The sequence below is a fragment of the Oryzias latipes genome, chromosome 7, assembly GCF_002234675.1.
Source record: "Oryzias latipes chromosome 7, ASM223467v1".
NCBI lineage: Eukaryota > Metazoa > Chordata > Actinopteri > Beloniformes > Adrianichthyidae > Oryzias > Oryzias latipes.
In genome coordinates this window covers 20,221,214-20,240,586 of record NC_019865.2, presented here as the reverse complement: position 1 = coordinate 20,240,586, position 19,373 = coordinate 20,221,214, and the positions used below count along the sequence as shown (strand labels likewise).

The 19,373-nt window shown below is 38.2% G+C and overlaps 3 protein-coding genes across 4 annotated transcripts; all 3 read left to right on the top strand.

Annotated features, from left to right (window-relative positions):
• Window positions 1-152: 152 nt before the first annotated feature.
• LOC101162291 (serine/threonine-protein phosphatase 4 regulatory subunit 2-A) lies at window positions 153-9,130 on the top strand. 2 transcript variants are annotated; one of them, XM_023956748.1, is made up of 8 exons: window positions 153-290; window positions 942-1,023; window positions 1,159-1,329; window positions 1,708-1,801; window positions 1,889-1,926; window positions 4,277-4,423; window positions 4,574-4,848; window positions 7,779-9,037. In XM_023956748.1, the coding sequence occupies exons 1-8, from the start codon at window positions 257-259 to the stop codon at window positions 8,072-8,074; spliced, it is 1,137 nt and encodes a 378-aa protein (XP_023812516.1). In that variant the 5' UTR covers window positions 153-256; the 3' UTR covers window positions 8,075-9,037. The 2 variants fall into 2 exon arrangements, with proteins under 2 accessions (XP_023812516.1, XP_023812515.1); XM_023956747.1 differs by lacking the exon at window positions 153-290 and adding an exon at window positions 348-438 and having other exon boundaries at window positions 7,779-9,130.
• A 2,076-nt stretch (window positions 9,131-11,206) lies between these two features.
• Window positions 11,207-12,751, top strand: guca1b (guanylate cyclase activator 1B). The gene is given in 4 exon segments (NM_001104675.1): window positions 11,207-11,637; window positions 11,898-12,047; window positions 12,127-12,241; window positions 12,362-12,751. Coding segments are annotated over 4 exon segments (594 nt in total). The 5' UTR covers window positions 11,207-11,433; the 3' UTR covers window positions 12,487-12,751.
• A 658-nt stretch (window positions 12,752-13,409) lies between these two features.
• Window positions 13,410-18,922, top strand: oard1 (O-acyl-ADP-ribose deacylase 1). Its single transcript, XM_004070827.4, has 6 exons — window positions 13,410-13,692; window positions 13,819-13,984; window positions 14,884-14,942; window positions 15,046-15,158; window positions 15,271-15,391; window positions 17,738-18,922. The coding sequence occupies exons 1-6, from the start codon at window positions 13,648-13,650 to the stop codon at window positions 17,816-17,818; spliced, it is 585 nt and encodes a 194-aa protein (XP_004070875.2). The 5' UTR covers window positions 13,410-13,647; the 3' UTR covers window positions 17,819-18,922.
• Window positions 18,923-19,373: the final 451 nt, after the last annotated feature.

The window sequence follows — 19,373 nt, the reverse complement described above, 5'->3', positions numbered from 1 at the left end:
CCTCTATTTTCCAACTACTCGCAAATGAGGGAAACACACATACCTGAAATAATTTGCATATTTAAAAAAAATATAGAATTGTGACATTTTTAGCATAACCACGAGGACATCAAAGATCTTTGTTTATCTCCGCGTCTTCCGCAATTACGTATGTTTTGCACATGCGCAGAGACTGCTGCTACAGCTTGTTGACTCGCTAGCTGCTACATGCTAGCAGTGCGTGCTGCTGACGAGCAATTATTTCCTGGACACAGCTATGGATATCGACGCGCTGGTTGAAGCATTTCAAGGCAATGTTTGCATTAATACAAATTAATGAAGCCTTTTATATTTTCTTATTGTTTTACTTATTAAATTCCACTGATGAAATGTACTGTTTGCTAGCCACGCTGCGCACGTTATTCGGAAATGTAGCTTACCAAGAAGAACAGCTACCCTGTAAGAAAACATTTGGGGGATTCTGATTTAAACTCCTGGTTTGCTAACGAAAATGTAAACTGAAAGTTGAACTTTTATTTATTTATTGCTCCGGAGATGTGAAAGTAACAGTAGTGTGTGTGAACAGCTAGCTCGAGGGGATTAGCATGGTGCTAAAAATACTATGCTAACTTTAATAATAACTTCAGCGAAATTTAAGTGTTGTTTCTGCATGTACTTTTCTCGTTAGCTGCGTTTATTTCTGGATGAACAAAAGTACTAATAGAACACTTTGCATCTGTTAAAGTGATGCTAATCTTTACTTTGTTTTGTAATGTTTTGTAAACTAAATGGAACAATTGGAGAATTTCAAAATGTGTGAACAAATAATGTTTTGTTAGGGTCGGGCTTAATGCAGGCACATCATGCAGTGCATTTGTGTCATCAGTGGAGTAGAGATGTTTGTGTCACTTTTTAAACTATTTAGTCAAAATAAACAATCTGTTTTGCTTTTTTGTGTTCAGATTTTGAGAAGAAAGGAAAGGAAGAGGTCTGTCCTCTACTAGAGCAGTTCCTGTGTCATGTTGCCAAGACCGGACAACCTCTGTAAGTGTGTATAGCCTCAACTAATTGTCACCTGAGGTACAGATATTTGAAAACCTGACAAAAAAAAGAGCCATAAATGTGAAAGCCTTTATTCTGTGCATAATGTGACAATTAGATTGCGCTTATGTTTTTCAGGATCCCCTGGTCACAGTTCAAAATGTATTTTATGTTTAAGTTAGAAAAAGTCATCAGTGACTTCCATGACTCCTCGCCAGAACAGAGAACATTACGGAATCCCAATGTGGATTATGTTCCTTTTGAGGAAATGAAGAGACGGATTTTAAAGATCGTGGACGGTTACAGTGGGTAAGACTGTTGTAAATAAGCCTTGTTTGCTTATTAATCACAGACAATTATCCTGTTCTGGTTTTGTCTTAATCTTTAAATGATAACATTGCCTTTGCATGTGTCTTTATGTTGCCTTTCCACTAATATATAGATCTTTACTTAAAAAAATAATAATGGTTACTCGCCTGAACAGTGCAACGAAGTGAAGAGGTGAACTGTTTTTAATTTTTTATCTAGCTAGTGTGATGTGCAAATATGAAATCTAGGAAGCATCTCATTGACTTTCTGATTGACCAGCTTCAAATCTGGATTATGAGCAGCAATTGCCCTTATTTTTGCAAGCCCTTTTAAGATTTGTTTCCTCATCTTAATTTGTGCTTTCGATCAATTTCCCAGAGTTCCTTTCACCATCCAGCGTCTTTGTGAACTCCTTACAGACCCAAAGCGGAATTACACAAGTACAGACAAGTTTCTCAGAGGTTTAGAAAAAGTAAGCGACACAATCTTAAAGTTTGCAAACTGGACCATCGTAAATAAGTAAATCATAAGTAAAACCTTTTTTTTCTTTTTTTTGCAGAACGTAATGGTGGTCAGCTGTCTGTTCCCCACATCAGAGTGAGTACAATACTGACAACGTTATCTTTTTTATATTGTTTTCCTGTGCTGGTTTTTCCTCATGATTGCTCCTTTGAGTTTCTATGCTGAGTCAGTTGGAAGGAGACAGCTGTTTGTGCTTTCTCCTGGAGCCTCCAGTGTAAACAGAATGAAGGGTGTGACGTCTCTATGCTCTGACAGGTGGAGAAAACAAACATTTGATAAGCGTCATTCTGATTTCGCCTCAATTACAACCAAAAGAGGTATCTTAGAAATCTGTGGCGCATGAGTGGATTGTTTTGAGGGGGGCAGGCTAGTGCCATTTTTCTGTGGCCATAGACTCTTGCTATCTTACAGTGAGGAAAAGCCATGTTATGTGCCTGGCACAAGTAGCAGACAAGCTCCTCTGTCTCCTCATTGAATGAAGACTGTCTTTTTTGAGTGGAACATGCAACAAGTGTCAGAGGTGTATGGCCTATCAGGAAATTGAAGCTGCTAGTGCAGAAGGTGAAGCTGCACAAATGCAGCAATGTTAAATGGATGATTGAATCTGAATTATCTTGCATCATCAGCTGCATATTCGGACATCTGCCTCCAAAACATGCACACAACAGCTTTAAATGGATACAATTTGCCGCCGGTCAGTTTCTCCTCACAAATGCTGAAGCATACTTGCTTGGATTTACTTATTACCTCACACACATTTTAGTATGTGGTCATAAAGAGACTGTATTATGTGGGTACATGGTTATCGATCTTATTCACTTACAGATGTAGACAAAATTGTTGGGATGACTCGTAATCAAAAAGAAATCACAGTTGTCACTGAAATTATTTGAAAGGCTTTTACTACCGGTAATTTCCAAAAACGTCAAAATCAGACATTGTTTTTTGATCGGTATTAATTCATTACTAATTCATTGAAATTATAAAAACAAAGTAAACCCGTAGTCGGACTCTGTTGGGCTCTGACCTTGTGCAGCTATTAGAACATCTCAACTCCATCAAAGCCTTGTGAAGCAAAATGTGTTCCTTAATGTGAGAAAGCCTGGTGTCAGTCACAGCTCATTTGTGTGGATAATGATTCAAAACACAAACAAATAAAAACTCCTAAGAGTGCCTTAGAGCAAAAAGTTCTATTATTCTGAAACAACCTTCTATGGAAGGGACATACACATGTGGGATGAAGAGGGCATCTTTCTGTCTCCAGGACTGGGATGTTTGTTTAGTTTTGTCTGTTTAGGTTTGTTTAGCCATTACCCTTCAATTCTATGACTTTATGTTCTTTTTGATTCATGTTTATTACATAACTACCGGTTTGAAAACCATTAAGATGACTACTGTTGTGATATTGGGCTCTATAAAAAAATTGAATTGAAAAGGATTGGGTCGGGGAAAGCTGGGATGACCTCTAATTTTTCGCCACAAAATGTTACATTTACAGTACCTGACCTTTATTATTGTTTTGAAAGGATTCTGTGGCACAACAATTCACAAGCAATATCTGATTTTCATAGAAGTTTTCAATTTATTGTTCCTTTTTTGATGTACCTTAGTGAAAATTGCAGTTTTCCTTTTTTTTATTAGCAGACATCAACACATTACGCTAGGATTCATCCGTGCAATAAATGAAAAGGCTTTTTTTTTTTACTCCTGTTTAACTCCTAACTCGACCAATTGTGGACGATGGTGTCACCTCCAATTCAGGCCAGTTCTTTTTGAATCTGTAAAGCAACTAATAAACCTTTTTTTCTGCCTGCTCTCCTCTTAATGATTGATGCACAGTGACACAGGTGAGCAGGGCAGGATTTGTAAACAAACATCTCTCAAACATTACTTCTGTTACAGACAGACATAACACACATAGACTCGACATGTTCTTCCAACAGACCAGTTCCAACACACCTGATTTAAATGTTGAATTTTTCTGTGAAGTACCACAATCAGATCCGACCTTCATAGCTGCATTTCTGCCCTGTTGTCTGCTAGAAAGACGTGTTTAGAAACAGGAAAAACGTCACGGTCCAAAACACAGTCCTAGAACATCTAGAAAATTCTTTTTGTTTCGTTTTTTAACTGATATTACAGATGTAGAACACAATTTATCGGGGAGAGGGCAAAAACTGAGTTGACCGTTAGATGCAGACCCATTTTGTGATGCAAAAAAATTATATTTGGCATTAAAGCAAGGAAATACTTTAAAGCTCACAGTTCCAGAGGGAAGTTAGGAAAACACTTTCTTTCAGGGAAGCAAGATAGAACCCTAAGTACAGTCCAATTAGACTCCCCCCTCTAGTTATATCAAACAGAGTCTACATCATTTAGGTACTGGTCTTTTCATTCAGCTGGATGTGATTGGTTTCTTTTCCAGTCGAAATGTGAATGGACCCAGCACCCCAAAAACACACAACAGACCAAAGCTGTCACTGTCGACTTCACTTTCCACAAACGGCCTCCCCGACTGTTCAGTCAGTAAAGAACCGCAGTCAGCCACTGAAATGGAAGAGCACCACACAAGGTAACTAATGGATTTACACCACAACAGAGTCCACATTTAGCTCCTTAAAGAAAGAAACGTTGTCTTCTTTTCCCAAATCCTAAATTCTACAAACATTAGAAGAGATTTTTGTTAATTTTTTTTCTTTTCTTTTTTTTTTCTTTGCAACAGTGACGCCTCATCACCGGAGAAGGACACAACATTAAAAGCTGGGCTAAAGAGCAAAAACCCTCCTCCTGAGGAGGATTCTGGTCAACTTGCGGCCAAGAGACTAAAGATTGACGTAAATCAAGAGAAGGAAGCAGCAAGCGAAGAAAATGACTCGTTGTGTCATAATGGATCAGAAAGCTCCTCAGAGTCACAGGACTCTTCAGAAAGGTCTAGTGAAGAATGCAAAGGGGAATCTGCTCACGGCACACCAAGTACGCTAGGCGCTCTGTGTACGGGTAAGTATCATGACTTTCTGCAGAGATGTATTCAAATAACAATGTGCTTAAACGTCAGGTACACCTTATTAAAGTCCCACTCCAATCGTCCTTTGATCTACTTTCAAAGCATCCGCAGTGGCCTTTTAAGTATGATTAAGCTGATATTATGCATAATCAAAAAAACCTGCGTAGTTTTCTAGAACATACTTCTTGCAGAGCACCAGTAGTTCATTAGAAATTCGCATTTGAGTTGTAGGTGGGATTGTTGGTGCTAAGCAAGCCTGCCCCACTTCCCATCATCCATTTGCTTACCTGCTCTCCCAGTAGCTTATCCCCCACCCCCCCCACCCCCCCACACACAACCCCAACCCAACATTACCGGAGCAACAAAAATGGCAAGCTATATCAGAGCTATCCAACCGTACAGTTTTGAGTCAGATGCCAGCTCAGCTGAGGAAAATGAAGACGTCCATGGATCTATTTGTCTGCCAGAGAGCTTGTGGCCTGCACAGTGTATCTTCTATGTCACAGATACATTCTTTTTAAACTGCATTTTTGTTTGTCTGCTCCTGATTCACGATGATTTGAAGAAAGAAATAGTCAGAAAAGGAATTATAGGCTTAATTTTCTAAATAAATGTCCTCCATCATCAGAAAAATGCCACATGAACATGTTAAAAAACACCTATTTCATTGGACTGGGTTTTTAAGGCATAAATAATAGGTAGATCTTCCTAGGCTGTAGTTAAATGTTTTTATATATACACACACACACATTTTGTCTGCTAGAACATACATACATTTCTTTTTTTTAATCAGAATATATATACATTTTTTATTTCAAAACTGTTGCTTTTGTTCTCATTTTAGAGCCATTTGCACCAATGACTTGGTGTAAGTGCTGCTGGTGGTCATGTGGTGTTTGAATGATCGGTAAAATGAAAAACTACAAATCATCCAACACCATATGGATGCACGATAACTTCCTGCACCTAAACAATAGTCACTTTATTTTCAGTGCACCATTTATGGGGAGACGTCCAAATTACAGGAAAAATGAAACAAGGATTATCAAGATCATTTATTCCAGTTTGGTGGGCCAGATTAAGTAGTTTAACATAGAAGTAGTGTAGCATATGGCCACCGGTCTCCAAGCATTTTCTTTTGAAGGCCACAAAACTTTTCATCTCTGATGTGTCTTAATTTACCTATTTTTAAACTTCTTTTGTCTTCCTTTAATTCGGAAGCATTTTGGTACCCTGAAGGTCTTGTAGAGTGATATACGAATAAGGTTTCATTCATTTATATAAAATAACACTATTTATGAAATAATAAATAAGCAATTAACTCTCTGTGATCCCCACAAAAAAAGGCAGGAAAGATAGTACTAATAACCTACATTTAAAAAATATAACCAATAAATAATCTGTCTTTTCCGATCATAATCCATTTTAGGCCTTTGGAAGGCTGCAGCTCCTCACACTTCTCACAGTTTGCATTAAACTTCATGAATAAAACTGAGCAGCTGTGCTGTCCTGCATGTCTGCGATGTCGAAGTCTTTTGTCTTCTGCTGCAGCTGGGCATTTATCAGCATTATTTCATCAGGACAGTGTTCCCTCGTTTTTTGCCGGAGTTTCGTTCTAAAAATATCCCGTGAAGATGAATTCCTCACTACACCCTTTATCCACTTTCCTAAGACAGACATAAATGTTTTCACACTTTTCTCTAGTTCAAACATTTATAGAAAATGAAGTCCAGGATTATAGAATGAAAACAAAGATCTGATCGTGATCAAAGATTTATGTAGATCTGGAGACGCGACACGGTGGAGATTGACAAGGTCTCCAGCCAATCAGGACACAGAACAGGCTGGGCTGTTTGAAAAGAAAAATAACAGGATAATCGCTCTAAAAGAATTGAACTGTGACGTAGAAGGAGAACGCCGTGTTCTGTTCTATTTGAGAGAGATTTTTAGAGGGTTTTTGATCAGAACAGACTGCAGAAAGGTGGAATAAAATGTCACCTTCCATTTCCAGATTGGGAACAAAAATCAGGCGTCTGATATTTTTCAGCAGGCCGTGCCAAACAGGCGGGCCAGATCCAGCCGATTTAGAGGATATTATGTTCCTTCCTGGGACTAAAAATGCAATGCAAAAGGCTGTGTTAGTCAATAAATTATAACCCCTTTTATTTTTAGTTAATTAAACTATAAAAAAAGTATTTGAATTTGAGGTTTAATGTTTTATTTCTCTATTTACTAGGGCTGGAATTACAAAAAAAGCATTTATATTAATCTTCAGTTCAAACTGTAATATTTATTCCTTAAATCAATTTATTTTCTTTCAAATCAACTTTTTTTGCAGTCCCATGTATTATTTTTTATGAAAAAAATACTCAACTTTTAATAGAAGTCCCATCCCTTTTCAGTTTGAAGGGCCTATATTGTGCAAAATAAACAATTTGAGCTTTTAAGTGAATTATAACTTTGTTCTGAGCATTCCCTTTAAGAATTTGCGCTCTGAGCACCAGCCCCTCCCAACCCACAGAAGCAAGTGGGTCCTCACATTGTGAGAACTCTAGGGTGACGTCATAATATCAGCTGCACCCACAAGGAGCGAAAGGCGGAGTCTTAGAGATCCAGTCGTCTTACTACCGAGTAGGAAAATGAGCTGCGAAAATAATTCATTTAATTTTAAAAAATCGTTCTCTAGTGTGCCAAAGGTAATATATCATTTATATATATGGATATAGTTTACTATTAAAGGCGTCAGAATAGGCTTGTATTGGCCCTTTAAAACATGTTTTTATAACAATTCTCTGCTGGACTGCCCCCTCCATGTTCAATATGAGTCACTTCTTTTACCCCAACTCATGAGCTTTAGGAGATCTTTAGAATACAGTGTGTTGGGTACACAGACACGCTTTTTAATCTTTTTTTTTGTCCACAGAGCCCAGCAGTAAAACAGAATCCTCTGAGGAGGCAGGAGATTTATCGGAGGAAGGAGCTGAGCACTCCGTTCTGAGTGACAGTAGCGAGGACCAATCGGAGCACTCGACTCCAACAGCGCCGACTGCAAGCTTTGAGGAGAGAAGTGAAGAGAGCAGCAGCAGCAGTGATGGAGAGGGCTTAACCAGCGTCAAGCAAGTGTCTTCAACCAGCACTTCCCCTGACCTGTCAACAGAGGGCAGTGCTGACACTTCAGAGAGCCCAAAGACTGCAACAGAGCCGGAGGAGCAGCACTAACTTGAAGGCCAGCATGCCAACTGACTTTTCTGCTCCCTTTTTTTTTTTTTTTCACACTGTATGATACCACACCAAGGGTATATCTGTAGCACTGAGGACTTTCAGGCATCCGGACCAAGAGTGACGTTGACCTTTAGACTTTCCACAGACGTGTTGGTCTACTTCAGTTCCAGCTTGTCATGGCCACTCACAGCCAGGTCTTTCAAACTGAAAGGAGACAATTCAAACCACATCAAGGAGACTGCCTATTTTTCTTTTGAATAATACAGATTTGTAATCTTTTTTTTTTTTGTATCTGAAAATTGTAATTTAATCTTGATAATTTATCCAGTAGCTTCATTTTTATTTGGCATTTATTTCTAAAGAGATCCTGTGGCAGACTTGTGTTTTCACTTAAGCACAGTAGTTTAAATTTTACGTTTTAGAATTACTCCGTTTCTCCAGGTGTCCTGTCATTAATGATGTATTTTTGCATTTTGTATGAAGCACACACCATGAAATCCATTTCGTTATCTTGCACTTGGTAAGCTTGACCCCCTGAAAGATGTGGAAACTCTTACTTTGTAACTGTATGAAGTCAGTATAACGCAGTCGTGCCAGTAGTGACCACTTTCATTAGTTACACACAACTTTGGTTTGGTGTGAAGGTAGCAACGTCTGCAAAACACAAGGTACTTACACTTCCTGTATGTCACATATTAGTTCGACAGCTATAACTTTTGATAATTAGGATTTTTACGAAACATCCCTGTTTTTGTAGACTTTTAATACATGTCCACTGCCTTTGTAAAATTGCTGAAAATGGAAGGCTCAAGCTTGTATGATAGTATTCGTGGAAAGCAATAAATGCTCAAATCTGGTGTGTTACAGGTTGTGCATTTTAGTTGCAAATTGTGTCTAATCTTTGCAGAATCCTTGGGTGGAACAGCTGGGAATAAACTGACTGGTTTTTTGAGTCTGGAATATTTGTCAAATAGACACTTTTTTTTTTTTTTAGTACTTTGTGGCACGTCTTTGAATATGTACTTAAAGCAAAATGAAAAACTTAAAGACTCAGACGTATCCATCTCTTTTTGTTTCTTGCAGGTTTGTTTCCTCACACACGTTTTTTTCCATATGGCGAGCAAAAACCGTATAGATGGCTGTGATCTATAAGTAATGTGCAGAAACGCAAGGAAGAAACACGAGGTGTTCCGCAGGAAGCAAATGTTGTGCAAGACCCTGTGTGAATGATTCATTTTAATCACCTGAGGATAACATCAAGCAACTCCCTGATGGCCTTGACACTCATAATCTAAGATTATGTCTATTCTTGTCAGCACAAGCCATGGCTCTGAGCAATTCTATAAACCGATGCTGGTTTCCCCTTTAAAGCATGTGGTAATTCCCAAATTCCTCCAGAGCACCACTGGTCTGTCTGGCACACTCAACAGCACTTTCATCTTCAACACAAACAGGAACAAGCTTTTCAAAATAAATGAACTCATCAAGGAATGTCATGAGTCTCCCCTTCAGGGAAAAGTTAGGAGTTAGGTCACATTTCTCTCAACTGTAGGTAATCTGTGTTCTTACTGTGTGTTACAGTATTTCAGTAAGTACCATCTTCTCTGAAGGTGAGGTACACTGTGAACAGGTCACCAGTTTTTTGCAGGGCCACACACACTGACATGGACAACTGGGGACAATTTAGAGACACAGATGATGCATGTTTTTTTTGACTGAGGGAGGAAGCCAGGGTACCCGGAGAAAACCCACTCATGTAAAAGGAGAACATGCAAACTCTACATGGTAAGGTCCTGGTTGGGATTCGTGCCTTCTTGCTGGGGAGCCCCTATCTTTGACCCATATGTGTAAAATGCCAAGGTTTTGTTTCAGTGCAAAGGTAGCACAAAGATAGCACAAAAACTGCTACGCCCTAAAACAGAAATTAAAGGGTCCAAACAAAACGCTCAATTATGAGAAGCTCCAGTATTCTTGTTGATCACATCAAAATTTGTTTTGGAATGCTTGATATGAGTGTTACCGAAAGACTTTTGGGGAGGTTGTGGCAAGTGGGGAAGATAGCTTCACAAAGGGCCTCCCCTGTCTGAAACTGATGTCCATTTTCGTAAACTTCCCTTAACCATCAATCTCTAAATGTTCTCAATTAGATTTAAATCAGGAGAACATGCATGATGATCCAAAAGACTGATGTTATTCTCCTAAAACTGTCATGTGTCAGTCAGGTTGTGCAAAGTCCACAAAACTGCCCATTTGCAAAGTCCAAATCGGCAGTTTTGTGGCATTGATGGCAACGTGGCCTTTGAAGACACTGTTTTTGAAGTTCTTCTCTTGCAGATACTGTCTGATCAATACTGGGAAACAATCAGGACCAGTGATGGTCTTAATTTGGGTCAAGGATCGTCCCATGTCTTGGCGGACAGCCCTTTAGATGGTATAGCTCAGTGCTGGTGAATTGTTTTGTTCCATAACCATCAAGATCTTTTTAAAAAAATAAAAATAAAATAACCTTGGCAGCAATGGCACGTTGTGGGAGGCCTTGGTTATGCAACTTAATAATCCAGCCATGTTCAAGGAAATACCGCTTTTTTTTGCTTCTGCCATCAAAAGACCTCGACAAGATGTTTACCTCTTAGAAAGTACAATCGAATGCTGATTTTGACACAAATTCTGTCTTCAATTTTGATCAGCTGATGAACACTTCTTTTCATTTAAATTATTTTCAATAAATTGGCAGCTAAAACTCCTTGCTGTCTTGATCCTTTTCTTTCTACTGCATTTTGAAGCACTACTTCGGATCGGATTTGATGAATGCAAATTCTTGCATTTTCTTGACCGATCTTAAGGTTTTGATCAGGAGGGCATCTCAACATAGGGGTGCGTTTTGGCCGTAACTAATTTATTTATTTATTTTGGTGTGGGGAAGATCCTTGTGGTTCCATGGAGATGGCTCTCAGAACAGACAGTCCTTACTTGCATGTTTTGTTTGGAATTAGCACAAGCAGCATCACAAAGGAAATCCCCTCATCATCTCAGTGTGAACTAATTGCTTCAGACAAGTCTTCATTTCTAATCCTGTACCATGTGATGCATATCTGTCTGTGTGTCAGCTTCACTTTCAGAAGGGATTTGCAGGAATACACAGCAGAATAACTGCTCTGCTTTGAGTCGATTTTTTTGTCAGTGATTCATTTACTTTTTAGCTGATCAATTACAAAGTCTGTTGGATCGTGCTCACTTTTATGGATTTGTAGAGGGCAGGGATACGAGAAAAGAAGACCTGAAGACCCAAATAAAACATCTTCATGTAGGTTAAAAACTGGGCTAACAGTTGGGGAGTTACAGAAAATCTTCCCATCATGGGTCAGCGGCTGAGCGAGGAAAGTGACCCAGACAAGGAGATCGATGTTGCGGAGCTGCAGGAATGGTACAAAAAGTTTGTGGTGGAGTGCCCGAGTGGGACGCTGTTCATGCACGAGTTCAAGGGTTTCTTTGGTGTCACCAACAACAAGGAGGCTGCAGATTACATTGAAAACATGTTTCGGGCCTTTGACAAGAACGGCGTAAGTATAAGGTCAACTTTTGGGTCCGTTTAGGTTCTTCCGTTGATTGGCACAAACACGCTCCATAAATAAGGCTTCAGATTAACTATTGCAGTCGCAAGTTATAACATTTTCCTTTTTATTCCAATTTAAAAATTATTTGACATTTATTTTTACTGTCGACACTCAATGTAACACTGGGGGGTTTATGGAAGTATGATATAGTGCTATAAATAATCCATAAATCTGGCCCCTCATAAGGTTTTTCTTTCTGTTCATAGGACAACACCATTGATTTCCTGGAGTACGTTGCAGCTTTGAATTTAGTTCTCCGGGGAAAACTGGAGCATAAACTCAAATGGACATTCAAAATGTATGATAAAGATGGAAGCGGGTGCATTGATAAAACAGAACTTCTTGAAATTGTGGAGGTATGATTGTCAACACCACAGATTAGGCATAAATTTTAAGGTAGAAGTTACTGTAACCAAATTTTTCTGTCCATCTCAGTCTATTTATCGGTTGAAGAAAGCCTGCCATGGAGAGCTGGATGAAGAATGTAATCTGCTTACCCCAGACCAGGTGGTTGATCGGATATTTGAGCTGGTTGATGAAAATGGAGATGGTGAGTTTGTGATTGTTTAATAAAGTTTTTCTTTTCTAAAAGTTCAATCATAAATTTCTTTATAACATTATGGATTAAGGAGTGGGAATCAAATCAAATGAAGTAACTTTTATTCTTTAGGGGAACTCTCACTGGATGAGTTTATTGATGGAGCGCGGAGAGACAAGTGGGTGATGAAGATGCTGCAGATGGACGTCAACCCCGGAGACTGGATCAATGAGCGGCGATGCAGTGAAGACTTCTAATGCTGGAACATGGATAGTCAGTCGTATCCGACCCTCTTGAGAACCTGTACATACATACATGTATATAAAAGTTAATCAATGTTTAGATGTAAAACAAGTTTGCTTGCAAAGATGCAGTACAGAGTTAAATCAACAACTGTAGTCTTGACTTCATGAACTACTGATAATGATGTACCGGTAGATCCTTTTCATATGCAACCATGAAGCATTTATTTTGTTTTTCCTTTGTGTGTTCTACAATGAGCCTCAATAAATTTACTCAAAAGAACCCTTAAATGTCTTTGACTTTTTTTTTTAATAAAAACAATAAAAAAGAAAGAATCTAAGGAACTAAATAACATAAAAATACCAAAAGTAATACAGGTGTAGAGCTGACATGAAAATAATTCTAACCATTGCCAAAAATTATACGATATAAAAACCATATTCCAACCCTCCATTTAGGCTCACTGTTATCCTGTTTAGTTGTTAAATTAAGGTCTGAAACTGAAACCTCAACAACCATACAATCCCTCAGCAAAAAACAGTCCACTTGAAGCTTATTTCATGAATATACTTTAGTTTAAGTATAGCAAGGCTACTTTATATGTACATTTGGAGTAGGGTATATGCTAACTGAATACCTCTTCAGACTACTTTGGAACATTTTAAGTCTACAATCTATAGGACAGTATATAAAAAAATAAACAAAACCAGTAAACTGCCTCACTTTTAGAGTAGTAGACTGAGCATACTTGTAGTACACTACTACTTTTTGCTAAGGGGTATGTGAGTGGGCTTAGTTTATAAAGCTTTAAGTAGTCTCAACTGTTTAAAAAAATCTCCCCTTCTTAGTTAAGAAGATTTCTTCCTTTCTTTTTTTAATATTAAACACCGGGGATTTAAAAATTTAAAATAAAAGCGGAAGGCACTCATACATAAAATCTCGTTTATTCTCGCGAGAGAATCGACGGTATGTTGACGCTGCTGTGAGCTGCGGAAACGAAACTAGATTAGCCAATATCTACTGATTTTTTTATTACGTTTTTTGAAGTACTTTCTATCTAAGTAGAAAACAGAAGTATTTGTTTTTCATAGTAATTTTAGACATCAGTAGTCCTGCGCTGTTGTGTATTAAAGACCTTTAACGCCGAATCGAATTGACACCATTTCTACTTCTTCATGTCGTCGGAAGCTCAGACACCATACAGCCCTGGAAAACGGAAGGTAGTTTTCTCATTTATATAAGATATCTATGCGCTAGAGAGGGCTTTGCTTTGCTGCACTTTTCATTTTCCAGCTTGTCTCCTATGTGTTTATTCGCACGGGGCGGTGCTGCCCTCTGCTGGTCAGAATGTAGAAGACAGCTGGAGGCTCGCTTATGTCAGCGGGGACCTGTTCTCGTGCCCAGCAGAAGAAGCCCTGGCCCACTGCATCAGTGAGGACTGCCGCATGGGGGCAGGGATAGCGGTCACGTTCAAGAAGAGGTTCGGCGGTGTGCCTGAGTTAAAGGAACAGAGTGAGTCACACTGTTTAACCAAAATGTTTTAATTTAAACATTTGTTTAAAAAATATATAAAATAACCAAGTAAATAACTACAACCGTATTCAAAGTAAGCAGAGTGTTTTTTACTTGGCTGCTGTTCTTCAAAAATACTTTCAACAATGTAATGTTGTAAAAAAGCTCTTTTTGTTTCTACATACCATTTTGTACGGTGGCCCTGAAGTCCAAAAACATCAACGATCACAACATTAATTAAAGATGCAAAAATAAAAAATAAATTAAATTAAAATATTAGAAATGAAAACAAAATTTCAGAAACCAAAACATAATTCCAAAAAAAAAGAAGAAAAGAAAATGGAAATAAAAAGGAAACATTCTGGAAAACTAAAGTAATTTCCAGAAATCACAATAAAATGAAACAAAAGAAGAAACCGGAAAAGGAAGGTGCTACATCATTTCAATCAAACCTTATGTGTTAATAGACGATGCTGGATATGCTGCGTACGAATCATTAAACTTTTGGTAGTATGCAGATATAAACACATTGTAAAAAACGCAAACGTAAAAAATAAAACGTCATCATCTCATCAGCCACATCCCATACCTACCTTGTTTCTTTTCTTTAAAATATCATTAAGATTTTTGAAACTTTTTGTCTTCAAAAAGGTTTTTTAAATTTTGTTGAATTTTTTTAATTTGTCTTTTGACTTCTAAAATATAATGTTTTTTTGTTTTGCTTTTTTAACTGTTGTGATCTTTATTATGTTTTGGCATTGAGTGATTTGTTGATGTGATTTGCACTTGAAGGCCACCATTATTTGTTGTCACCTTCTTTTTTAGTTAAAGTTCTCAATTTTTTAAATTAGTATCTGACTAATCATAATTTCTATCATATTTTGTTTTGTTTTTTACAGAAAAAGGGAGCGGACAGTGCGCTGTACTAAGAAAAAATGGACGTTTTATCTACTACTTGGTAAAAATGAAGTTTATGTAAAATATTTACCAAATTTTTTCTGTTCTGTTTCTATTGAGTTGCTTTTTTTCTTGCATTTATTTAAAATATATTTTTCAAACAGATAACAAAGAAAAGATTTAACCAGAAACCGACCTATGACTGTCTGAGACGCAGCCTGGAGGACATGAAGTCTCACTGCGTAACAAATGGTGTGACAAGAATATCGATGCCTCGGTTGGTGCTTCCTCCTGTGGTTTTGTGGAGCTTGTTTTCCGGATAAACGTTCATTGTTTTCTTTGTGGGTGATTGAACTCTCTCCATGTGCCTGTCGCTTTGTCCGTCGCAGCATTGGGTGTGGTCTGGACCGATTGAGGTGGCCAAAAGTGTCCGAGATCCTGGAGGAGGTTTTCAACCACACAAACGTCTCCATCACCATCTACAGCCTCCCTGAGAAAGCAGAGTCTACGGTGATGAAGGAAAACATGCACAGATGATTAACAGAGATGATTATTATTGTTTTTGTTTAATTTATTTTGTCATTGACAATTTTTTGTTGTGTTTCAATACTGGCCAAAGCCCACATCATAGGCAAATGACCATATATGGCCATTGCCATGATCCACATTTAAAGTTTTGTTCTTTCATCATGGTCTGAAGGCCCAAACATCTTCAGGGAACAGGAAATCAGAATAATTTTTCAAAATAAAATGACTTTATGTAAAAATTGATTATTCCTTAGTTCTCAACTCACTTTTGGATTCAGAAAGGTCCCCTTCAGTATTCTAAAGCAAAAATAAGTACCAAACGTGCCTTCACATCAGAATCATGCTAGCTAAGCTGATGCAACCATGTTGGGGTTATGCTTATTTGACCCATTAACCTTTTTTCCTTTACATTTTGAAGCTAATTTGAGACTTAAATGTTGTGTTAGGATAATTTATGTTAATTTAGCTTAAACACAACTATCCTGCTTACTCATTTAGCTCATTTTGGCAGCCCTATATATATTTTTTTGTTGCTAATCTGGCACTTAGCCTTGCAATTTGCATCATGCCAGCTCATTTAGCTAACTTTGGCATGGCGCCCACTAGAAAAGGGCAAAAGACCATATTGTTTATTAGCCATGCCGCATGCAGCTTTACTTCTTCTTATTTTGTCAGCCAGGTGAAGTGGTTGGAAAGCAATAAACAGCGAAATAGGTTTTGCAGCCAGAGTGTAAATATGTTTATTTCGTGTGCAGTTAGATCTATAAAGGTGAAAACTGATTGGACATTGATCCCCACTTAAAAAAACAGTCTCAAGTGGTGATTTGAGAAGCTGCAGCTGTGAAGACATGTTTTTTTATGTTTAAAAAAAAAATTATGCATTAAAATTGAACAATTTAATTAAAAAAGGAAATGTTACTGTTTTTTTGTCATTTGTGAAAAAAAAAAATCTAAGATGTGAAAAATTTTAATGATTTTATTTTTTAATGAAAAAAACATGTCAAAAATGTTAAAGTCCACACAATTTGTACACAACGTAATTCAAAGTGCTTCATAAAACAGTAAAATGCATTAAAATCACAATACATAACAATGCAAAATTAAATATATAAATAATTATTAGAAAATTTTCCTAAAAAGAAAATGAATAGAGGTGCAGATAAAGACCCTTTAATTATACACACAGCTAAACAGAAATGTTTTGAGTCGAGATTTCAATACTAACACAGTAGAGCCCTGACTCACATTCTCAGGGAGACGGTTCCAGCTTTGAGCAGCATAAAAATTCCCTTTGTTTAGTCCTGACTCCAGGAACCCGCAGGTCTAGCAGGATTAAGACAGAGACTTTGCCAGCGTCAGTGTTTAGGCCGATGTCGTTAGGTACCTTGATAAGAGCAGCTTCTGTGCTATGATGGGGTTTAAAACCTGACTGAATACATCAAATGAATCAAGAGAAAGTCAGTGAGCTGTTGGTAAACAACTTTTTTAAGGACTTTTCCTAAAAAATGGCAACTTTGAAATGGGTCTGTAATTGTTCAGTACTGTGACATCAAAATTGCTCTTCTTCAGGAGAGGTTAATGACTGCAGTTGTTAAGGCCTCAGGAAATGTTCCAGATTGAAGCGACATGTTAACTATTTGAGTAATTGGTGCTGACAAAATGTTCAGTACGGACTTTAGACATTTAGTGGGGAACACATGAAGGCAACATGTAGACAAACTAAGACAGGTGATGATCTCTTGGACAGTTTTGTCAGTTACAGGTACAAAGTCAGTCAGTCAGCTTAGAGACTTGGTGGCTGTTGGGTAGTTATTTGTGTTGTGGAGTTTATGGCTTTTTTAATGCCCTGAACCTTGTTCTTATAAAATACAGCAAACTCATTACATTAAGATGTGCGAACCAGTTCTAATGGCAGCTGAGCAGGAGGGTTTGTTAATTTGTTTACTATTGCAAACAAGACACGAGAGTTGCTGCTGCAACTTCCAATGATTTCAGAAAAGTACATTTTCCCTTGTTCTGCACCAGATTTGGCTGTAGGTATACAACTCCCCCTTATACACTTCAAATTGAACCTGCAGTTTTGACTCTTTTAGCTCTGAAAGACTTCCTTTTCTGTGCCCTGTCCAAATCATTGTTCATCCAGGGAGCTTTCTACTTTTTCAGATTTTCATCTTCATAGGGGCAATGGCATCCAGAACATTCAAATGCTAGAAGTAACAGAGTTCACTAATTCATTAACATTAGCACCAGAGGCGTTTTCAAAGTTTATCATCTCTGCAAACTGTGCCCTAGTCCTGTCATTCATGTCTCTCCTTTTGACAACTCCAGGACCAGGTGGTGGTCTGGGAGCAATGGACAGGTCAAAGAACACACAGAAATGATCAGACAGGGCCACATCAACCACTCTGACGTTGGAAATGATGACTCCCTTTGTGTGTGCCCTCTGCTCACATGTTGAGTAAGACCAAAGGTTTCAAGGACAGCGTTGAACTCTTTTACATATCTCTCATTGACATTATCCATATGGACATTAAAATCCCCTGTAATGATTAAACCCTCGAAGTCTGTGCACACAACTGAGAGCACTTCAGTGTGGCTGTGCTGAGGAGGCTTATACATAACTATGCCGAGTAAGGAAGGAGTTTGTTTTAACTCAATTTAAAGGAAGCATACTCAAATGATAAAACATACCCAATGATAATCTGTGGGTTACAATATTATCTCTAAACAGTGCAGAAACGCCTCCACCTGTTTTACTTTATCGTATTTCAGATTCAGATTTGTAGTTGGAGGGAGTTGATTCAACTAGAAGATTGTTTCCTTCTGACAGATCTGACATAGAAACAGATGAATCTTTATAACTTTTTCTTCTTAGGAGCCTGTACCTGCTCTCTTTCTATTGAGTTTTACTTACTCTAACATAGGCTGCTGATGTGTTCAGATTCACGTGTCTCCTAAAGTGTCAGGTGTCTCTTAATGTACCCATTTATCAGTCCCTCTTACGCTGTTGACTCAGACAACACCCTCCTTGAATTTCAGTTTGCTCGTCACATCAATTCTGGAGTTCTCATTGGCCCACGGTCATGTCATAGTAGGATTCAGTATTGATCTGCTTGGGTATTGTCCCACACTTTATCTGGGACAGAACAGGCTGGAGAAAATAAAGAAAAAGCATGAAATCTGACACCACTGGGTCAACATTTTTCTTCAGTCAGAGAAAGCCTTTTAATGGATACAAATGCTGTGAAGAAAGACATCATAGACATTTACCGCAGGATTTCCTTTTAGGCTCTTTGTAAAATCATTTGTAACAATCTAAATTATTGGATTTTAAGATGAGCAGCCGACTGAGTATGTTATTTCCCCTCCTCTCCTCTTTCTCGGTTCATCTTAAGGATTTTTGTTGTTCTGTTTTACACCCAAAGTTTTCTGGAATTATTTCATGATGACATGTTTTTATGCAAAAACCAGGTTGTAAATTAAACAATAAAACATTTTCTTAATGCATCGGCATCAGTGTGCGCTTCCAATTTGTTTTTGTTAAACTTCTGGAGCCAGAAATCTAAATCTAGCTGGAGGTTTTATGGATATTTGAGAGCCACGGCGTTGAAATCACGACTGGTAATGACTGGATACTGGTGAGACCTTCTGAACATGCTCAGTAGATGCCTGCCTGCTGCCTCCCATTCTCCTTTGGGGCGTCTTCAATTATTCAGGAGCTAAAGGCATTAAATGCTGTGAGCACGGCAATGGGCTGACCATTCTCCCCATTTGTCCAGTCTAGCTGGAAGACAGTACTTGGGTGTTTTTTTTTTTTTTTTGCTTTTTTTGTAACCATCCTCGTGCCCTGCTCCTCTTCCTCCTCCCTTCCCATCCCCCCTTCCTGCCTGGCAATCATACTCTCACTGCAGCACAGACACCTTGCTGTGCTGCAGCAGGCGCAGGGAAATCTCCCCCCACTGGA